Below are 19958 nucleotides of genomic sequence, written 5' to 3'. Positions count from 1 at the left end.
GGACTATATTAAAATAATGTGAAAATTAAATTGTTACTTTGTCATATGAATCCGACTTAGATGCTGATTTGTCATTCACATCAAGCAAGTAAGCGTCATATGAATTTGAGGGTTTAAAGTACCCGTTTTGAACATATTGAGGAAACTAGAAGAAATTTTGTACAATACGAAATTACAATTTGTAAAAAATAAGTACAAATGTATTCTGGGTCATTAACAGACTTTTTATTCTATGATATTCTAAAAATGGTTTGAGGGTAGTTTTAGACCAAAAGGTTGAAGGAGGGGTATCTTTGAACCAAAAACAAAGGTGCATGGGGGTAATTTTAGACCAAAAGTTGGAAGGAGGGTATCTTTGAACCATTTCCAATAGGTTAGGGGTATTCTTGGGCCTTTTCCCGAAAACAATTAATCTGGAATAACGAAATACTAGTACTAGTAAATAAGGAATGAAGAAGCTGTGAAGTAAAACTAGAATTAGACTCTAATGTTTCTGTGCATAAATCTGATAAAGGATGTCATATTTGTACAAAAAAGATAACTGCCCAGCAATTGCTCAAACATAAGGGCAATATCAAACCAACATGAATTGCTAAGCTGCAGAATACATTCTCACATCACACAGCTTTTCCAATGGTATTATCAACAAGAGAAGCATTCCTTTTAAAAGGGCAACCTAGCAGCAACTCCAGGAGGGCTTCTCTTCCTAGTTTCAGCCTAACGGACTAACAGGGCTGACAGACCCAAATAAAGTTCCAACTGACATAGGACTTCTGGACGTTGATGCTAATGTTGCTGGTGTACCAAAGTTGTCTGACTTCACCTGCCCCTGTTTTTCTGTGCTGAAGCTACTAACAATAACCTACACCAAGTAACAACGCAAGGGATTTGAATATGGTACTTTAGGGTGCATAATCAATATGGTGATGGAAGTAGAGCTAATTCAGACATATAAGGACAGTATCTTTGAAAAATTTCTATGTCAAACCTGAACATCAGTTGCTGCTGTAAAGAGCCCATCCACATTGCCTCCCCAAACATCACCATCTGCTGCATTACCAAGTATCACAGTCAAGCAACCTTCTCTGCTGCGTTGACCACCAGATTCCAAGACAAAGAAGAAACCCGTCAGACTAAGGATCTCGTACAGTCCCTGCACCAGTTAACCAACAATTTTTTTTTATCAGAATGTGATACTATCCAATCTATTGACCCAAGAGAGGCATGTGATGGTACTGAAGTATATCCAGCCAAAAGTGTCAAACACTTGATACATTTGATCGAGGGGTTACATACTACGACATAAATGATAAAATCTAAGGTAGATCAACATATGACCACACGAGGCAAAATACATGCTTAACTTGATACATGTCCACACCCACTCTCTATTGTAAGAAGAAATATTAACATGGAAATACACACCTTATGTGTTACAGGTTCATCTGGTCGGCGAAGTGATACATTAGATATGGAACCATTGGCTGACAGAACGCACACTGCTTTAGAGGTACTTTCGCAGAATGACATTATTTTGGCCAATATATCCTGAGAAGCCAAAAAGCCAGATTAAATAAAGTAAAGAAAGATATTGAGAAAATATTGTTTCCTATATAAAGAAACATTATATACTATATTCTCGTTGTTTCTACTGATAAGATAACTAAAGAACGAGAGAAAGAACAAAACACATGCTGATCAAAAGAGAGATTAATTAAGACCACACCTGCCCAGCTTCTATCTTGATCACGTGTGATTGCATAAATCCAAGCGCTGCTGCTTCTGATCCTGCAAGTTGTATATCAAGAGTGACTTGAGATTTGGTAGAAAGAACATACCAAGACTGTTTAACTCCAAATTACAAATTGTCAGCTATTTAACTCTATTACATTTCAAATTCAGGTTCGGTGAATAGCATAAGAGAGGGAATGAGACGTTTTCTGTTGAACATCATATCAAAGTATGATAACAGGAAAATTGGAAGGGCAAAACAAATCTTTAATATTCAATTTCCAAATTGCAATGAAGAAATACACAGTAAAATGAACTGCATCTCCTTTTTCATGCACACCAGAGGAAGAGGTTAAAAAGAATAAGAATGGCTTCTTTATACTAGTATGAAAGATCATAAAGCAGACATTCTTTTGTGCTAGGCAATTGTTCAACATTTTGCAGAAGAAAATTCAACTGGGTGCAGGGGAAAAAAGATTTTAAAGAAGAAAATTAGTTAAAGTTGCAAAACTTAACAAGTATCACACAACTCGAGCAGAAATATTCATATGGTATAAAGAATTGAAGCCCTAATAATAAAAGTAAAGCAATGCTAGTTGTAACACAAATAAACAAATACAGTTATTTAATTAGACATGTGCAGAGTATAGAAGTTCACTTCATATAAATTTACCCAAATCAACACTTTGCTGCTTTTTCCCAGTAGAAACCGCCGATTCATCTGCCTGCGGCTGCGTAGGAGACGAAAGTCCACCGCCGGCGACCTGAGACGGTGGAGGAGTAGACATCCTAGGGCTCGCTCCATCTTCCTGCGGCTGCGTAGGAGACGAAAGTCCACCGCCGGCGACCTGAGACGGTGAAGGAGTAGTCATCCCAGGGCTTGACCTTCCGCGTTTCCGCGTTTCAGTTGGACTGACGGGAGGGACACCGGTAGTGCCGAGGGGAGCTGGACATGACGGCACCGGAGGAGTCGAGGAGGAGATTGGTTGCACCGGCNTTATTTAATTAGACATGTGCAGAGTATAGAAGTTCACTTCATATAAATTTACCCAAATCAACACTTTGCTGCTTTTTCCCAGTAGAAACCGCCGATTCATCTGCCTGCGGCAGCGTAGGAGACGAAAGTCCACCGCCGGCGACCTGAGACGGTGGAGGAGTAGTCATCCCAGGGCTCGCTCCATCTTCCTGTCGCTGCGTAGGAGACGAAAGTCCACCGCCGGCGACCTGAGACGGTGAAGGAGTAGTCATCCCAGGGCTTGACCTTCCGCGTTTCCGCGTTTCAGTTGGACTGACGGGAGGGACACCGGTAGTGCCGAGGGGAGCTGGACATGACGGCACCGGAGGAGTCGAGGAGGAGATTGGTTGCACCGGCTTACCATCGTCGGCGGCGGAGGCGGAGGGTGATCCCACGTTTTCCATTGATGCTTTGAACTGATTCTTCAACTGATTTTTTTGGCTCTATTTTCACTTATTGTTACTACTCCACCAGTAATTCTGTGCTCTATTTATAGTTTTGAAAAACAAAAACCGTTTCATTCGGAATCAAACGGATTGGAAATAAATTAATTTAACTCCCATTTTTGATAAAACCAAAATTGTGTTACAAACGTAAAGAATAAAAAATAATTTATTTTTTTTTACTCCTAACCATTTTCTGTGCTATTTAGGTAAAAATGTGATCATTTTGTTAAAAAAAATTAATTACTTTTATTTCACTTATCTAATTTAAATGTAATAAAGTAATAACTGGCTAATTAGTTTGTTAAATTTAGTCACAGAATTAGTTAGAGTAAGTTAAAAGTCGATTAAGTTGTTACACGAAATCTATTCATTCGCTCAATTCTTCTCTCTAGAATCTGTTACTTTCCTTCTTGTTGCTGACCCCAACCTCCATTAATGGAGGGAAGCATGTTTGAGCTTATGGTCCTAGTTTCATCACCGTATAAGAGATTTGAAAAAAACTATTTTAATCTATTCATTTTATAATGGCAAAGAAATCTTAATTCCTTTGATCGTTTGTCTAACTTTAATCAATAATAATGTTGAAATATAGTAGTATTCAATAACTTGACCATTTAAATATTCATTGATTTGTGATTCTTCGACCTCCCAAAGTTTTTCTTATTGCAAGGCATATCGTCATTAGAGTAATGTAAATTCGAATAATTAATAAGTGTCTTAGTACTATTTCTTTTAGTGATTATAGAATTGATCCTTATTTTGAGATTCAAATCAAAGAGAAAATACAAGTTTATAAATCTATTTATTTTCATTTTATTTAGCATCTCTTTGTTTTTATTGTCTAAGGAAGTTTACCACATTTAAATACGCTTCTCAACCGAACTAGATAGATTAGAGAGAAAAAAGAGAAAATATCAATCACTTGATGTCACTCACAACCGATACGGTTATCTCATATGCCTTTTTCTTTTCATATGATTTTGTTTCCTAGCATAAACTGTATTGTTACACTTGTTGCTATCAAGATAAATGTAACCCCTTCCAAAAAAAAATATATATGAGAATATACTTGAGCGTGAGAGCTAATGAATAGTAAATATTGTTCCTTTAATCCCACTTTCATTTTCTGTTACAATATATTTTCATTCAGTCTATTACCAAAAAAGAAAAACAGATATTCACCGTACTATCTTCACAGAAACAGGAAAAGAAAAAGCTACTAGTAATTATGTATATATTTGATTTGATCAAATAAGTGAAAATCTACGTCTCTTTGCAAAATTTTACTTGTACGAGTTGAAAATTAGAAGGAAAAATTGTACAAAATAACAAATTATTAATTTAAATTAAATGATATAAACACAGTTTGATTTAATTGTAACTCGTAACAAATTGTTGTCATTTCCCTTCTCCCTGAATTTCTCGCTCGCCACACTCGTCTCTCGCTGGACAGTCTCTCCTCACTTCTCTCACTTTATACAAACACAAATGTATAAAATGTGTTTGTGTTTGTAAAGCGAAAGAAAATTGTATATATACATATCTTTTCGTTCCCCTCTCCCAAATCTCGTTCGTCACTCTCGCTCACCTCTCACTTTATATAAACACAAATGTATAAATTATATTTGTGCTTGTATAAAGCGAAAGAAAATTGTATATACAAATACAAATACATATATTTTTGTCTTATACACTTATGATTATACAAATACAGTTATTCCCCTGCCCAGTTTTCTTTTGTCTTTTTCTCTTTCTCGTTTTATACAAACACAGATTATACAATTGATTCTTTTGTATACGTATACTGAAACAGATTACACAATTGCTTCTTTTGTATATGTATAGCGAAATATACATATTAATAGCCATAGCAAACATAAAATTTGTTATAGAGCACAATTATGCAAACTATAGTTATAGCATACAAATATGATTTTTATGTTTGCTATATGTGAAAGTTGCTCAAATTAAACTCAAGACAAGTGCTCGGTCACATATTTCACTATCACCTGTCCCAACATATAATTGTACTAACAAAAAGCCGCTGCATATTGACAACATATACATACGTAAAGATACCTGCACAAGAAGAAACGGCATGTTTCAATATAATACTAACTTTTCCTACAACTCCTTCGGAGCCTTTTACGTGTCTGTGCAGATGAGTTTTTTGCTTGATCGTCATCCATTGTATGACTTGAATCATTCTCACCCATGTCTGCATAAGAAACCAGAAGCAGAAAATATGAGAAAAGAAACAATGTGACCTAACAAGCATTTTCCTGTTTATGGAACATCTGCAGACTGAAAGTTAAATCTCATTACAATCACTCAGAACTGTTAACCTCAGAACCTTTACAATAATGAATTCTCATTTAGCTCTCAAAATTTACGTCGATCCAGTTAACACAAGTCTAATGCAAAAGTAGAGGCAACAAAACCATAAAAAAATTGCACCCTATTAAAGAGCTGGAATGTTTCTTTGTTTCCAGCCCAGCAAACTGAAACCGTTAACATGAAATATCCTAAACATGTGTTGATATGTTTCCTTTACTTCAAGTAACGACAATGGATGTGGACTTTGGTACTATGTACATAAGAAAACTAAAATTAATGAAAATTATCCATTCCAGATTTTTCGCCCTGCAGACCTTCTCAACGAACATTGATATCTTGCAATAATGCATCAGGGAGGTTTTCAAGATTCCATGGCAACTCACAAAACAAAGGATATACAAAATGCTCTACCAGATTCAGATTGAGTTATTCACCACTGCCTTAAGAAAAGGCCAGCCAATCAAATGGCTGACAAACTTGCTATCTTGAGCTTACTCTCTGGAAATGAGAAGACTTTAACTCTCTTGATAGCCACACAAGGCAAATGAGAGGTTTACTACAACTGGATAAAAGGAAGATCCCTAGCCTTAGTGTTAGGAAGAAAAAGCCTCATGAACTGGTATTTTGATGATATATGTTGATTTGTACATTTTGTGAAGCTAACTTTTGTAAGGGAACTGCTGAAAGAGATCTTTTATCTCTTAGATATCATAAAAGGGGAATCTGTATAACATTTCTAGTAGAGCCAAAATCTGAGTTTCTGGCATTGAAGTGTAAACGATTGGGTCTGTCCAATTCCTTAGTCTCTTTTGAGGAGGTTAGGCTTCATACTCCTCACACATGTATTTTGATATGTTCTATTCATATACGAGGTAGGGGTCTAGACTCTAGCCTAACGCCCCACCAAGACACTGGCTTCAACTAAAAACAAAACACTAATATCATGGGTCAACCCTACAAATAGAACTTAAATGACCATCTAAAATTATATATCCTCGAGCTGCTTCACCTAGACTTGGAAAATTTATCTAATTAAGCACAAATCACTTCAACATGCACTTCTCACCAGGAAAAAGAGTAGCTTAACTATTATACTGTATACAATGTTACACCCACTGTTCGCAGGAAACGGCACTTGCAGCACTGCAAGTAGCATTTCATTTTTTTTCTTTATTATTTGTTTTGTTTGTCATTCACTGCTAAAAACACTGATGGCAACATAATATAATAATCACTCATTTCTAGCTGCAAACCAGAATAACTAAGGAAGTGAACAATTTCAGTGTCATACTTTTTGATGTCCCCACAGCTTGTCTAGAGAGCTTGCACTTTATCTCTTCGGGATCTTCAGTGGAACTGTATCCCAGACGCTTGCTGGATATCGTTATCACTCCAGGTTCAACTTCCTGCTCTGATACCTCGCATTCCCCGTTAAAAGGTTTCATGTAACAGAACCTATAGTAATGTCAAAACAGGACATACAGAACAAAACATTTAGTGAATATGAGGCAAATACTTTTTCACAAATAACATGATGACAAATTTTTGTACATGAGAAAAAGTGAAAAACAACAGCAAAACAAATTAACTATTATAATGACCTAGTGAACAAGTAGACAAAACTAAACACAACCAAAATAAATATCATCTTGCAATAAATTAGATTTTCTATAAAAGACCACATTACAAGGGGAACATAATTAGGAGATGAGAAAGAGGAGTAAATTTTTCAGAACTAAAGCAATCTCTATATCAATTTTCTCATGAGAATCTAAATCTGTGGGTACCTATCAATTTTGGAAATAATACAGTAACATCTATCAATTAAGTCCAGGGAAGTCAGATAAGACTCTTACCACTGAAGTGGTAAAGTCTTGCTGTTGAAGCCATGGCTCAACATTCTCCACTTTCTACATTTGTCACACTGCACCCACTCGTTGTCAGGTTTGTATACACCACTACCTGCCTTCTGTAAGAGAAGAAAACCCATGTTAAAAATTGGTGAGAATGCCATCTTTGACAAAATGAACCATGAACTCGTAAATCTAAAAAAAACAATAGAATGACTTGAGAGAAATCGGAGAGATCCCTTCTCCCTGCTTAGATCAGTCTCAGAAATGCCGGAAAAGCTACATAGTGAGTGTGCTGATATTTCAAAAAGGGAATCATACAAAGAAGAGGATTAATGGTACTTTTTTCAATAATATTTCTTGCAAGGCATCAACATGAGATGAAAGTAAAGGCGTACCTAGTCAAATGGGAGATAACCTTGAAAAGCAAAGACTAAGGAGGTATGGGTATTAGAGATCTAAGGAAACAAAACAATAGTCTTTTGATGAAGTGGTTATGGAGGTATAATGAAGAGGGGGCAAGCTTTATGGAAGGATGTCATCAGATCCAAATATGGTGAGTACAATCCTTGGTGCAGTAATGTTAGTGTTGATGCCTATGGGGTGGGGGTCTGGAGAACTATCAGAAACTTATGGCAAAAACTTGAAGCTAATACATACATTGAAGTGGGAAATGGCAGGAGAACTAAGTTTGGACAGATGCGTGGAACAAACAGGTTCCTCTAAAAGAATCCTTTCCAGATCTGTTCTTACTATATTGTAATCCTGATGCAAATATCAATGAATGTTGGACCACACAAGGGTGGGATCTAATCTTCAGAAGGTTTTGAATGACTGGGAAGTGGAGAGAGCAGCCAAATTGCTAGAGCTATTAGAAAAATTCCCTGGCATCACCAATGCTCCTGATTCTTTGAGATGGAAACATAGTAAAGATGGGGCTTTCACGGTTAGCAGGGCATACAAAATGGAAAGTCCACAGCAACGCAACTCTAAGCAGAGTTTGTGGAGAAAGGTATGGAGAACCTTAGCACCAACTAAGATAAAATGCTTTACATGGTTGGTTGCTAGAAGGGCTTGCCTGACACATGAAGTGCTGAGGAGAAAAGGAAAGATTATAGTATCTTGGTGTTCATTATGCGGGAACGCAGCAGAGACCAACCAGCATCTATTCTTGCATTGCAACTTTACAACACAAATTTGGGCCATCTTCCTTAGTCTCACAAAAACAAACTGGACCATGCCCGAGCATACTGCAGATTTGTTGAGTTGTTGGATAAGAAGAGGGGGGAGCAAGAGTCAAAAGGCATGGTGGAGGATAATTCCACATTGCATTTGGTGGACAGTATGGAAAGAAAGAAATAGTAGAAATTTTGAAGATAGGTCCAATTCCATTCAGAAGGTTAGATGGGATTGTATTGCATCCTTTTATTTTTGGTGTAAAGAGAAAGGTTTAGAGGTTACAGAACAAATTGTAGAATTATTAGGACCCTTGTAAATTTTTTTTTTTTTTTCTCTTCTTTTGTTCCCCTCTGTTTGCAGGTCACCAGCATCTCCTTAATGCTGAAGAATACACCATTACCATTTTCAAAAAACAAAAAAAAAAAGGTAAAGGCGTACTGCTGCCTATGCAGGCAGTAGTTTGGATAATCATACTCACAAATTAGTAGATTACAGCACCAATTTTGAATTCTGAAAATAGTTTTGAAATATTACGCATGAAGCAGAAACATTTGAACGCTTTCCTCATGCTTTATTTGTTATCAGATGGACCACATAAAATAATTTCTGTGCCACACGCCTCTTTGTGGGTATGGATAATAAATCACTTCATCAATCTCCAAAAAGGGGAAACCAACAGTCTGAACCTGAGGCAACCTTAACTCTAGCATCACTGAAATGTTATTTTTTCTTCGAAGGCTTTATATTGCCTTGCTTATCATTGCTTAACTGAGTTTACTTGCCCTTTCAGATCCAGCTCTGCTAAAAAAAATATTTTGTTTTGGTTGCATGAATACGACCACCATTTTATCTTTCAAATTACTCCACAGAACTCATTTCATTAGTCCTCATTCAAAGTTGATAGGGTGGTTTTAAGTTATTAGATTGCATCCCCGATATTAAACAAGTTATCCAATCAAAACTGAGCAATCAAATGATAAGTTGAAGAGCATATCAGCTTCAAATCCATGGCAAATTACAATAGCCCATTAAGAATAAAATCAAGATTGGGATGGGGGAAGGAAGAAGTAGCTACCACGAATAAAGTTAATACTAGGCCAGTGTAGTGAGGACGTACCAATTCAACTTTATCAACATGTTCATCCAAGTATTTGTCTGATCTCTCACCCAACCACTTCTCCAATTCAGCATACACTTCACAGTCCTGGAATCCTTGCTTATTGTTGTGCACCCAAACATGACCGTTATCTTCAGCCTGTGCCATGAAACATTATTTTGAAAATGAAAGTGACATGGTATGTCTTATGTACTTTTATCATAAGGAATGTCTTATAAAAAGTAAACTGAAAGGTTCTTTGTTAAAGCATCACTTTCTTTACAAATATTGTCAGTAAATATTCAGTTCCTTTTCTAATTTTAGTAAGAAAAAACTTTTATTGATACATCAAGACAACAACTACGCCAATATCCAAAGTGTAGATGATCCCAGATCCAGATAAAGGACAAACGAGACGGTTGTGAGCCACCATAAAAATAGTTAAGTTATGATGAAAACTGACGAATCATAGCCCACATCAACTGGTTTAGAATTAAGGATAGTTGATTGTTATCAATTAATATACCTGAAGAGGGTGTCAGATACACAAAAGTATTATACTACAAGGATATTTTAGAATTGTAAAATCTACTGAACTATCAAGAAAAAATGGTATTTCCTCTCTACACCAGAAAACATACCATCATAACATCAAGAAATTATATAGTAAAACATTGATAGACAAAAATAATCTCGAACGGTTGGTACTTGGTAAACATGCTACTTCTCACATGAATTCATATCATTAGTTTGTTAAGTGATCTAGGAGTCTTCCAGCTCATCAAAGATATCTCGTGTTTGATCATCATTAAACTTGGAACTGTATAGTAATGATTTGTTTGCTTTTGGTCCCTTTACTCTGGCCAGTAATTTCTCAAGCCTTCCACCGGCTCAAAGTTTAATCACTCCAACTCACCAACAATTACCACCATATCGTCTTCATAATTTCTTACGCTCCTTTTTTACTCTTTATCTTACTTATTTGGAAACATTATAATGAAAGCCACTGTACTAAACTTCTTTGATACAGAATTGCACGCGACTTGGTTTAGTAAAACTCTGGTTGTCTAGAGACTAAGCAACAACAACAAACCAAGTGAAATCCCACAAGTGGTGTATGGGGAGGGTAAGGTGTAGGGTAGACTTTATCCATACCTCATGGAGGTCTCTAAAACTAAGCAAATGGAAATGGGATGTGAGAGTTACATCTTTTTTTTTTTGATAAAGGTAATGTTGTATTCATCAGCATTAAGGATATGCTGGAGACCTCCAAAAATTGGTTTCCAACAAGAGAAAAAACAAAACAGGCTAATAGATTACAAAGTGCCTATAAAATCCAAAATTTGTGCAGTTTCTTCTATCCCTTCCTAAGAAGAATCAAATTAACTTTAATGGAAAGTTAAATAATTTGGGTATATAAAGTTCATCTCAAGTTTCAAGCACTTCATGTGAAAGAGGGCGAATTGTCTCATGCACGTATATTGCAAACTTCCCTCATTTTCAATAGTTGAATCACAACATTGCTTTGTAAAAATATCCTAGGGCTTAGGTGTGACCTTCTAAAAAGTTGAAGGGACTCAAAATCTATATTCTAACAAATATACTCACTCAATCATCATTTTAGGGAACATCACAAAATAATACAACACATTGCTATAATTCTTTTATAAATAAAATTGTCTAGGATACAGAAGTTTAAAATTGCAATGTTATCGCTATGTAAATTTAAAGTGAAACCAAAAACAACATATTGCAAAAACATCATCAACTTGAAAAAAGAAACTGAAAGGAAGAGAATGTTCACCATTAGATTTGTGACATCAATAACACCAATGACACCACGACCTCTATCTCCATTATGCATCATACTCCCAACCCTCTTGTAAGCCTGTGATAGAATAACCATGTCAGCTGCTATACTATAGATTGTCAGCTAGACAAGTGATTTCCCAGCCAAAAGTGGACATAAATCCTTATATATTTACCCAATTTATTGTGAAAATAAAATGATCTTTTTCGTCATTTATTTTCTAGGAATCTAAATGCTAGTATCCTGATCTCCTTGAGTCAATAGAACCTCTTATTGACTTCAACGAATTTGGAGTGAACACATAGGAATCAAGATATGGATTCAGCAATCTAAACTATTGATATAAGAGGCTCTGTTGTCACAACCATATGCTGTTTCATCATAGACTACAATTTGAACTCAACAAGAGACTCAAAACTGGGGGAAAAAAATGAGTAAATAGTCCAATTCATCCTGGATTTTTTCAAGTAACTAACAATCATTCAATATCAAGCCATCTTGACCTTCAAATCAAGTATAAGCTGAAATATACGTACAAGAAGGTATATTAGGGGTAGGTGAATAATCAAATGTCCGCTTCAGGAATCCCAAATCCATACGATCAAGTAATACTGTCTAAATGGAAGCCATAATGTCACCCATCAAGTAATATAGTATAAGAGTACTGCATATTTATGATCAGAACACCTTAAAAAGTCATTAGTTCATCATATTTATAATCAATTATATTTTCGTTTCAGAGAAATGGAAAGCTAAATCACAATGAGATTATGAACAACTATAAGCAAAAAAGACAACATCTCCTCTCTGAAACAATGAAGAAGGCAAGAATGAACGTCCAACGCTTACCTCTATTAGACGTCCATGCCAATACAGAAATATTCCACAATTTGCTTCTTCCCATTCCAATTGATTGCAACCCAGCGTAAGCTGAACCAATTTCCCCATTATAGTACCATTTTCCACAACAGTCCTGTTCAGAGATCTTGCTAATGGTCGACTTTTAACCTATTAAAACATTAAAAAAAGAATCAGTTTCCAACCTCATTAGCAGTACATAGGGATCAGCCTAGACAACTGTTACACAAAAGCAAAATGTATGTATAAATACCTGTGATCCTTGGACATATATTTTTATACGTGGATCAAGAAAGATCACTTCCAAATAAGATCTAAGTGAATAGTCCAAAGGAACCTAAAACCAAACAATTGTAACTTAGAAATATGAAAAGAGAGAGAGAGAGAGAGAAAGTGGAATATAAGTTATAAAAGAAGCCAACCAACCATTTGAGTCATCTGGCCTGGACGAGCTCTGACCCGTCTAGAACGAATGAGAATATCACCCTGATGGAAGGAGCTCCCACCAGTTATTCCAGACTCCCATTGCAGGCTATAATTGGGTCCCCACTCATCCAGATTCCAGATATATATATGTGTTCCCGTGCCATCCTTACTGAATAGACCTACTTTTTGACCAATGAAATACTTATCGAACGGTGAAAATTCCTTAATAGCTTTCAAGTTGTGTTTGAACAAAGTCTCATTTTGCTTATCCAGCTCCATAAATTGCCCATATCTGTAGTAGCTTACAATGGGTATCTCCAGATTCTGCAGCATAAGAATGAGCAGATAAAGATAAGCACTACTGACAAAAATTACAACCAAAACAAAAAGTCTAACAAGTTCATCTGGTGCATACATCTTTTCCTTCATTGAGTGTCTGGGAAAGGAAAGCAATTGATCTAGAGTTAGTAGTCTGTGTCAGAACCAATGCATCTTTCCCAAGCTTCATTGCCCCAGTCTGACAAAGAACACCAATGGAACAGAAAGATATCATGTTATCAAAAGCTATGAAGAATGGCAGCTTAAGGTGAAACCTAAAGAAGCTCAAGCAAAAGGAGATGCATCTATATGCCAGCACTGCATTACAATCCAACATTACTAAAAATGAGGAAGTCATTATCATTAATTACAAGATTCAAACTCCCAAGTCCTTACAGTTAACCATGAAGCTTGTTACCAACAAGCACATGGTTTATAAGGCAATTGCATGTATACTTTGTGCAGGATCATGTTTTCGCTTAGCATTCACAAGAATCACAACTTTTTGTATACAGCTTGTACGCACGTTGCCATGTTGGTACCACCATATTGTCAAATTATTAATTTAATTAAATTGTATCATTAATTACTGGAGTCGATATGGAACAAACTTTTTGTTTTCATCTGGTATTTCAATAGAGGCGTGCAATTAGTCAGTTAAATCAGTTTTAGTTAATTCACTCAACTTATACAATTTTTATGTTTGTAGATAGGCAAATCGATCACCTACTACAAAAGATTTTGCCATAAACTGTAAAAATGAATTGTCATATTCCTTTGTTTAATTGAGAGGAGTTTGTTCCTCTGAACGATTATCTCACTTAGGCCTCATTAGTTTGCACTTAAAATAGCACAGACCTTAGACCTTAGACCATTAAGTGCATTTGTTTACATTAAGATTAAGATTTAAACACTTAATTGGTCTGAATAGGTCTTGATCATTAAGATCTTGAACAAAGTCTTAATATCATTAAGAGGTATTTTGTGTAGATCATTTTCACTATCACTCTGTCCACAATCACCAGCCTTTGAGTTGGACAAGATGAGAAGTGAGGTACATGGTTCGGGCATGTGAAGAAAAGAAGCACAGATGCTCCAGTGAGGGAAGTGTGGGAGGTTGGTGGTGATAGATTTGAGGGGTAGAGGTAGACAGAGAAGAAACTGGAGAGGTGATTAGGTAGGACATGATGCACCTTCAGCTTACCGAGGACATGACCTTAGATACAAAAAGTGGGAATAAAACCATGATCGACAACAGATAGGGACCTTGAGAGTTTCACATCTTGTGCACGCAGATATTAACCTACCTTAAAACCAATTCCAAATCTCCCAATACGATTAGGGTCATCCGCATCAGGTTGCTTGTGTCCAAATGATACCATCTGAAGCATCTCCTGATGGTTCATTCCACACCCATCGTCTATAATGCATAGCATAGGAATTTCTCTGCCAACCACTCTTGAAAATATCATGTCAATAGAAATTTCCAACCTGTCAAATATCCAATAAAAGCAACATGAAATGAGAAACTATGCAACTTTAATGCACAACCAAAAAAATGGTAACCTCTGCCTTCCCCCACTCCCCACCTTTCTAGCACAGTTAGAAGAGAGAACTGCAAGCAAGGTAGAATGATCAAGTAGAAGGAAAAGGGGAGTACAAAAACGACAAGCATTTTTCTAAAAAATCATGGTAACAGTACCAAAAGGGCAAGACAAAATTAAAATAAGGAAGCCAGTGAAGAATCATTGACCAGGAAAGTGACTTGTCTACCTACTTAGTTGCTTTGGCGTCTCTAGAATTGTCCACAAACTCCGCGATTGCTCCAAAACTCCAACCAGAATGGGTATGACCTAGAGTTTTCAAATAACTGGGATTTGCATGCACAAAATTACTCTCCAGGGAAATATTCTGTACATTTGTTTTTTCAGGTCTTCCACTAGCTTTGGCTGACAAATCACAAGTTTGGGCACCTATAACAGCCTCCTTATTGCAGGGAGAACAAGCATCCTCAATCACATGAGAAGTTGATCCAGAGGCCTTACCTACAGGACATTCACTTGGTTTTCTCCTCTCCCGGTAACAAGCAAATGTACAATTGAATGATGAGCCTTCTTTGGGAGGAAGTATGAAAAATTGAAAGCGCTCATGTTTTCCAATAGCAACCTTCAATAGCAAAGTAATACAGATATGTATTGGATAGATAAATAGAATTTTAAAGTAAATTGAGCACCTAGAAATAGTATGTACGAAGCAAAACATTAGCTGCACTTTTTTTCTTTTTTGGGGGGCAATTAATCAATGCAATAAGGTATCAGGATTCTAGAACAGGTTACCTTTTTGTATTTCTGAAGGAAACCAAGGAATGCATCCCACTCCTTTTCCTGATGAGAATTTTCTGGAGAACGACGTAACAAGCAGCGGGATAACTCAGAGAGGAAGTCCAATTTTTCATGTCGGACAATGTCCGTTATATTCCAAATAGAAGGCCTGACAAGCATTTCAGATTAGTGCACATCATGATTTGCATCAATCGAGCATTGAAGTGAGGGAGGGTAGAAAGCCTCAGGACAAGTAATGCATTAGACAGTCGATAACTTTGCATCTTCAAAAGAACAACCCATGATTTAGATTTAAGTCAAGAAAAGAAATAAGAACAGTAAAGCCTTGTTAATGTAGAACATGAAAGTAATCAATCAGAAATCAAGTTTAGGATTTTAACACAACTTATCATGATTACCCTTCTGCGTCACCATGAAACAATCTTTTCACTATTTTTTGAATGGATACGTCATTTTCATAATTATTTTGATGGATACATGGTACCTTACTGCATACTTGGATTGGATAAACAGGTTGTATTTAAATTGCATCAAAGGCAACAAGGGAAAAGTGACTAAAACCTCTCCTCATGCTTTTGCATAATGTATGCATCATTTTGCAGAGGAAGAAACATTGGACCAATTCGAAGATAGGACAGTATTGATAATTGAATTGCATGGCGCAGAAGATGGTCAGGAATATGATGACATGGTAGTAGCAGAAGAAAGAGAGTAATTTGAGGATTCTGCAGCATCACTTAGTTTTAGAACTGGATCATGCAGTTGTTATTAGGAAAGAAGAGATTGGATTTACAAAGGTGAAAAGGAAAGAAGAAATTCTGTTGCCAACAGATTCGAAAGCTATATCTTTAATTTATCATAGAGAAAGAAAAAAAACATGTTTGCCAGTGACAAACAACTCTACCTCAACAATAACTACCTACCATTGGAAATTGGAACAAGAAATTACTTTATTATTGTTATATATTGGAATGAAAAAATCGATGAATGCCAAATAGAGAAAAATGCTTCAAGAAGGAACTTCTAAGTTTTCCATTGAACAAACTGCTGAATTTTCTTTTTTGATGAAAGAAAAGAAAATAGAAGTTTATTCACGACTAAAACTGGAAACTTATAGTAGCAGATAAACATCACATCAGCACGCAATGTTCCATAAAAGTCACCATGACTTAGTAAGAAAATATGCATGAGCTATTCAGAAGGTGAAACCAAAGCAGAAGTGCAGGGAAAGGTGGCATTGCATACATATTGACAGGTGGATTGAGACACTGTGTTGAGCAAATGATTTTCCCGTCCTTTTTCACCATTACATACTGTTTGAAGCGATCTACAAAAATAATTTTAGTCAGATAGGCACTCGGAAAAAAGTAAATGAAATAATGGGTTAATATTTTGCTTAACAATATATTTCAAGAGGAAAACAGAGGAAACAAAAGGGAGGAATTTGGTAATAAATTGCTCTTTAAATATAAAGGGTCAACGAGCCCAGTTTAAACTTCCAATGTATTGATGATACAAAGCAATATTGAATATCACATGATCATTTATTTCTTTTATGAATAACATCATCAGCGGCTCTCACCACTAAGTACTGGTACACAAATACATCCATGATTTCTTTACCATGCAAAAAATAACATATAACATGATAGCCGATGACGGCTCAAAGATTATAACAAGAGAACAGATTATCGAACTAACTTCTTCTCTTTTGGATTAACGAAAAAGATTTTACCTTCGAATGATAACTCGTCCTCCACGCCAAGATCTCCCATCATAAAACCTAGAACAATATACCATATAGCAACCATAAGGGCATTGAATTCAGGAATAAAAATTTCAAGCTTGATGCGTTCAAACATTCATAATATCATAAAAGGCAAACTGAAGTAACTCTGCAAGTACACTGTATAGCTACTTTATGTAGATGCAGAAGAGATAAGCAAATATAAAGCCCAAACTGCACAAACTAGATTACAGAGTTGCTCGTGTTCAGACTTCAGAATTCACAATAGTATCTCATACCAAAGAGAGCTCCCTAACTTGGAATTGACCACTAAAGTAGGTGAATAATTTGCTCCTTTCATTTCTCACATGCATTCTTTTTCTATGATATTGCCCGGTGTCCCAGAATATGAGGTGGAACCACTCAATATTTGACTTATTTTGTTTCAACTTGTTCTTTAAAGTGACCAGACTTAGACCGGACAAGGATAAATTTGCTAGTTTTCCACTTTTCAATGCCTTGATACCAGATGATAGATGGCTTGAGAATAGAGAGCTAGATTTGGTTCTGATTATGTCCGATCAGAAAAAAATAATATGCATCTTGTTCCAAAACAAAGAACCAATTAGAAGGGTGAGCCACCAAGTCAAGCAAGCAAAAGGGGCCCCTGAAGAAGCTAAACAAGAAACAGGCGTTATTTGTGTCAATTCCAACTAAGAAGATGCTGCTTCCCTTTTTTTTATCTCCGGTGACTAAGACAAAGTAGAGTTGTGGATCAAGTGATCAACCAAAAGCAGAAGAAGTCATTCTAAAGAAATGACACTAAAATCAAATTATGAAGCTCCTATATTACCAGGGAACAGATAAAATATATCCCTAACAACGGGAAGAAGTGAGTTCTTATAGAACAAAGATTGGAAGTGTAAGACCCAGGATCTAGACTTGGTAAGGAAGAAAACTTTTGGCTCACGCATATACAGCAGGTTAAAACATATAACTCAACAGATTGGCATTCCAGTATTCAATGACATTTTTTCCCAAAAAAGAATTAACAAGAATGTATGTCTAAATTATGGTTTAACAAAGGGTTCTCAAACAAAAAAATTATGTTGCATAAGTATGAGATTATACCTGAATAAAAAACATTAACAAGAAAATATAATTATAATGAGTTCATCAGGCAAATAAAACAAATTCACACATAATAGACTTAATTTTAAGGTAGAAAAAGTTATAGACTATTAAAATGTGGCTTTGGCTTGAGAAGAAATAAAAATTAGTGCACTTTGGGTGAATGTAAATGTTTTAAATCGGAGGGACAACGACTCTGGTTAAAGATTTATCATAAATAAAAACAATAAAAAGTAAGGAAGAGAAGGGGTCTATAGAAAATTGGGAGGCAGGTGCCAGACACCTCTGTACAGAACAAGATTTATTTTTGGGGGTGTGTGTTTTGGGTGGAGGATTATGTATGGACATATTCATCCTTGGAATTCCTCCGATTTTTTATATCAAAACTACTGCAACCCCAAAGAACTGTACCCCTTTGTGAGACTTTAAAACCTAATACAGCAATATTAGCTATACAAAATAGTTTTTTTTGAGAAAGCTTAGCTATACAAAATATGAACAAGATACATTGCCAAAAAGTGGAAAGTGACGGTCAGACGTGATAAGCTTGAACTTTTTCATGAGATGATCAGCAATAATAAACCAAACTGTCAAACAATAAATGCACATCACAAGATAATGTAGTACAATTATTCCACCAAATAACAATAAATACTCAAAGCTCGATTTTTTAAGTCCAAAATTCCATCTTTAGTCCTGTAGGAATGCTGCCTGTTTCTTGGGTTTAACAATGCAAAACTTGTCCGTGAACCAAACTTCCAAAAATTAACAAAAAGAGAAGTGTTTTTTTGATACAGGGGAAAAGTTGAAAGTTACACAAACGGAAAAATAAACACAACTTTACCATCATCAAACTCTTCCAACACAAACCTTACACCGTACATTGTAAACTACTACTTAAACAAAGCAAGTCACAGAATCCACACTATTTTCTTCCCGTTTCAACCGAAGTCAAAACCCTAGTAAACAAATTGGACTCTCCAAAGAAAAACTATTTTCATGTGTTTGAGCAGCAATATTTACTTCTTGAGGAAACGACGGGCATTATGGAGTATGAGGCACTTACCGGCGGCCGGATTTTACGTCGGAATATCGGCGAAACGGCAAAAGGGAATGTGTATTGATCGACTCAGACACGAATGCAACGGACGGGAGGTGTTGGTGGAATATGAAAAGGCTAAACTTAATAGTTTTTGCACGAATAACAGCATCTCTGGGTACATTTTTTCAATATATAGAAAATTATTATTTCTCAGTCTGTTATAAAAAAAAATTACATAGTTATTTTACTATACTATTCATATTATATTAATTGATGTTTAATATTAGGTCTTAAAAAATAATTTAGAGAATAAGTAAATAACACTGAAAATAAAATATTGAAAAATAATAATTATCTTTTCTTGATATGTTGAAGTAGACAATTAAAAAATAAAATAAAAAATTAAAATAATAAACAAATAAAATTAAACGGATAGCCAAAACGATTTGGGTGCAAATTTTTGGCAAAAAATAGAATCCTTGAAAATATTTTCTAAGATATAAATTATGCTTTGGGCTATCTATAGAAAAGATATCTCGTAACATGTGTTATTTGTGTGTGAAAAATATTATGAAGTGTATATAAATGTTAGATTAGTGTTAGTAAAAAAAGTGAAATTTTAATTGTTAAAGAGAAAAGTGTTTTTTTTGG

General features: G+C 35.7%; 2 protein-coding genes across 8 annotated transcripts; both read right to left on the bottom strand.

Moving 5' to 3' along the window:
- Nucleotides 1-455: 455 nt before the first annotated feature.
- Nucleotides 456-3228, bottom strand: LOC125847661 (AT-hook motif nuclear-localized protein 10-like). Of its 3 annotated transcripts, none has more exons than XM_049527311.1 (6): nt 2872-3204; nt 2405-2495; nt 1727-1788; nt 1426-1548; nt 989-1153; nt 456-862 (listed from the first exon to the last, which is right to left on the bottom strand). In XM_049527311.1, exons 1-6 carry the CDS (start codon nt 3148-3150, stop codon nt 713-715), a joined length of 870 nt encoding a protein of 289 aa, XP_049383268.1. In that variant the 5' UTR covers nt 3151-3204; the 3' UTR covers nt 456-712. The 3 variants fall into 3 exon arrangements, with proteins under 3 accessions (XP_049383268.1, XP_049383270.1, XP_049383269.1); XM_049527313.1 differs by having other exon boundaries at nt 472-862; nt 2956-3204; XM_049527312.1 differs by lacking the exon at nt 2405-2495 and having other exon boundaries at nt 472-862; nt 2781-3228.
- A 1863-nt stretch (nt 3229-5091) lies between these two features.
- On the bottom strand, nt 5092-19462 carry LOC125847638 (uncharacterized). 5 transcript variants are annotated; one of them, XM_049527279.1, is made up of 15 exons: nt 19332-19462; nt 17144-17191; nt 16654-16735; nt 15403-15556; nt 14844-15232; nt 14374-14557; nt 13164-13265; nt 12749-13072; nt 12576-12659; nt 12314-12472; nt 11459-11542; nt 9676-9813; nt 7386-7498; nt 6821-6984; nt 5092-5410 (listed from the first exon to the last, which is right to left on the bottom strand). In XM_049527279.1, exons 2-15 carry the CDS (start codon nt 17184-17186, stop codon nt 5307-5309), a joined length of 2124 nt encoding a protein of 707 aa, XP_049383236.1. In that variant the 5' UTR covers nt 17187-17191; nt 19332-19462; the 3' UTR covers nt 5092-5306. The 5 variants fall into 5 exon arrangements, with proteins under 5 accessions (XP_049383236.1, XP_049383239.1, XP_049383235.1 ...); XM_049527282.1 differs by lacking the exon at nt 19332-19462 and adding an exon at nt 18549-18639; XM_049527278.1 differs by lacking the exon at nt 19332-19462 and adding an exon at nt 17988-18251.
- Nucleotides 19463-19958: the final 496 nt, after the last annotated feature.

The sequence above is a fragment of the Solanum stenotomum genome, chromosome 12 (genome assembly GCF_019186545.1).
Source record: "Solanum stenotomum isolate F172 chromosome 12, ASM1918654v1, whole genome shotgun sequence".
Classification (NCBI taxonomy): Eukaryota; Viridiplantae; Streptophyta; class Magnoliopsida; order Solanales; family Solanaceae; genus Solanum; species Solanum stenotomum.
Note: the sequence above shows the minus strand (reverse complement) of the source record. Positions and strands in the feature narration are given on the sequence as shown.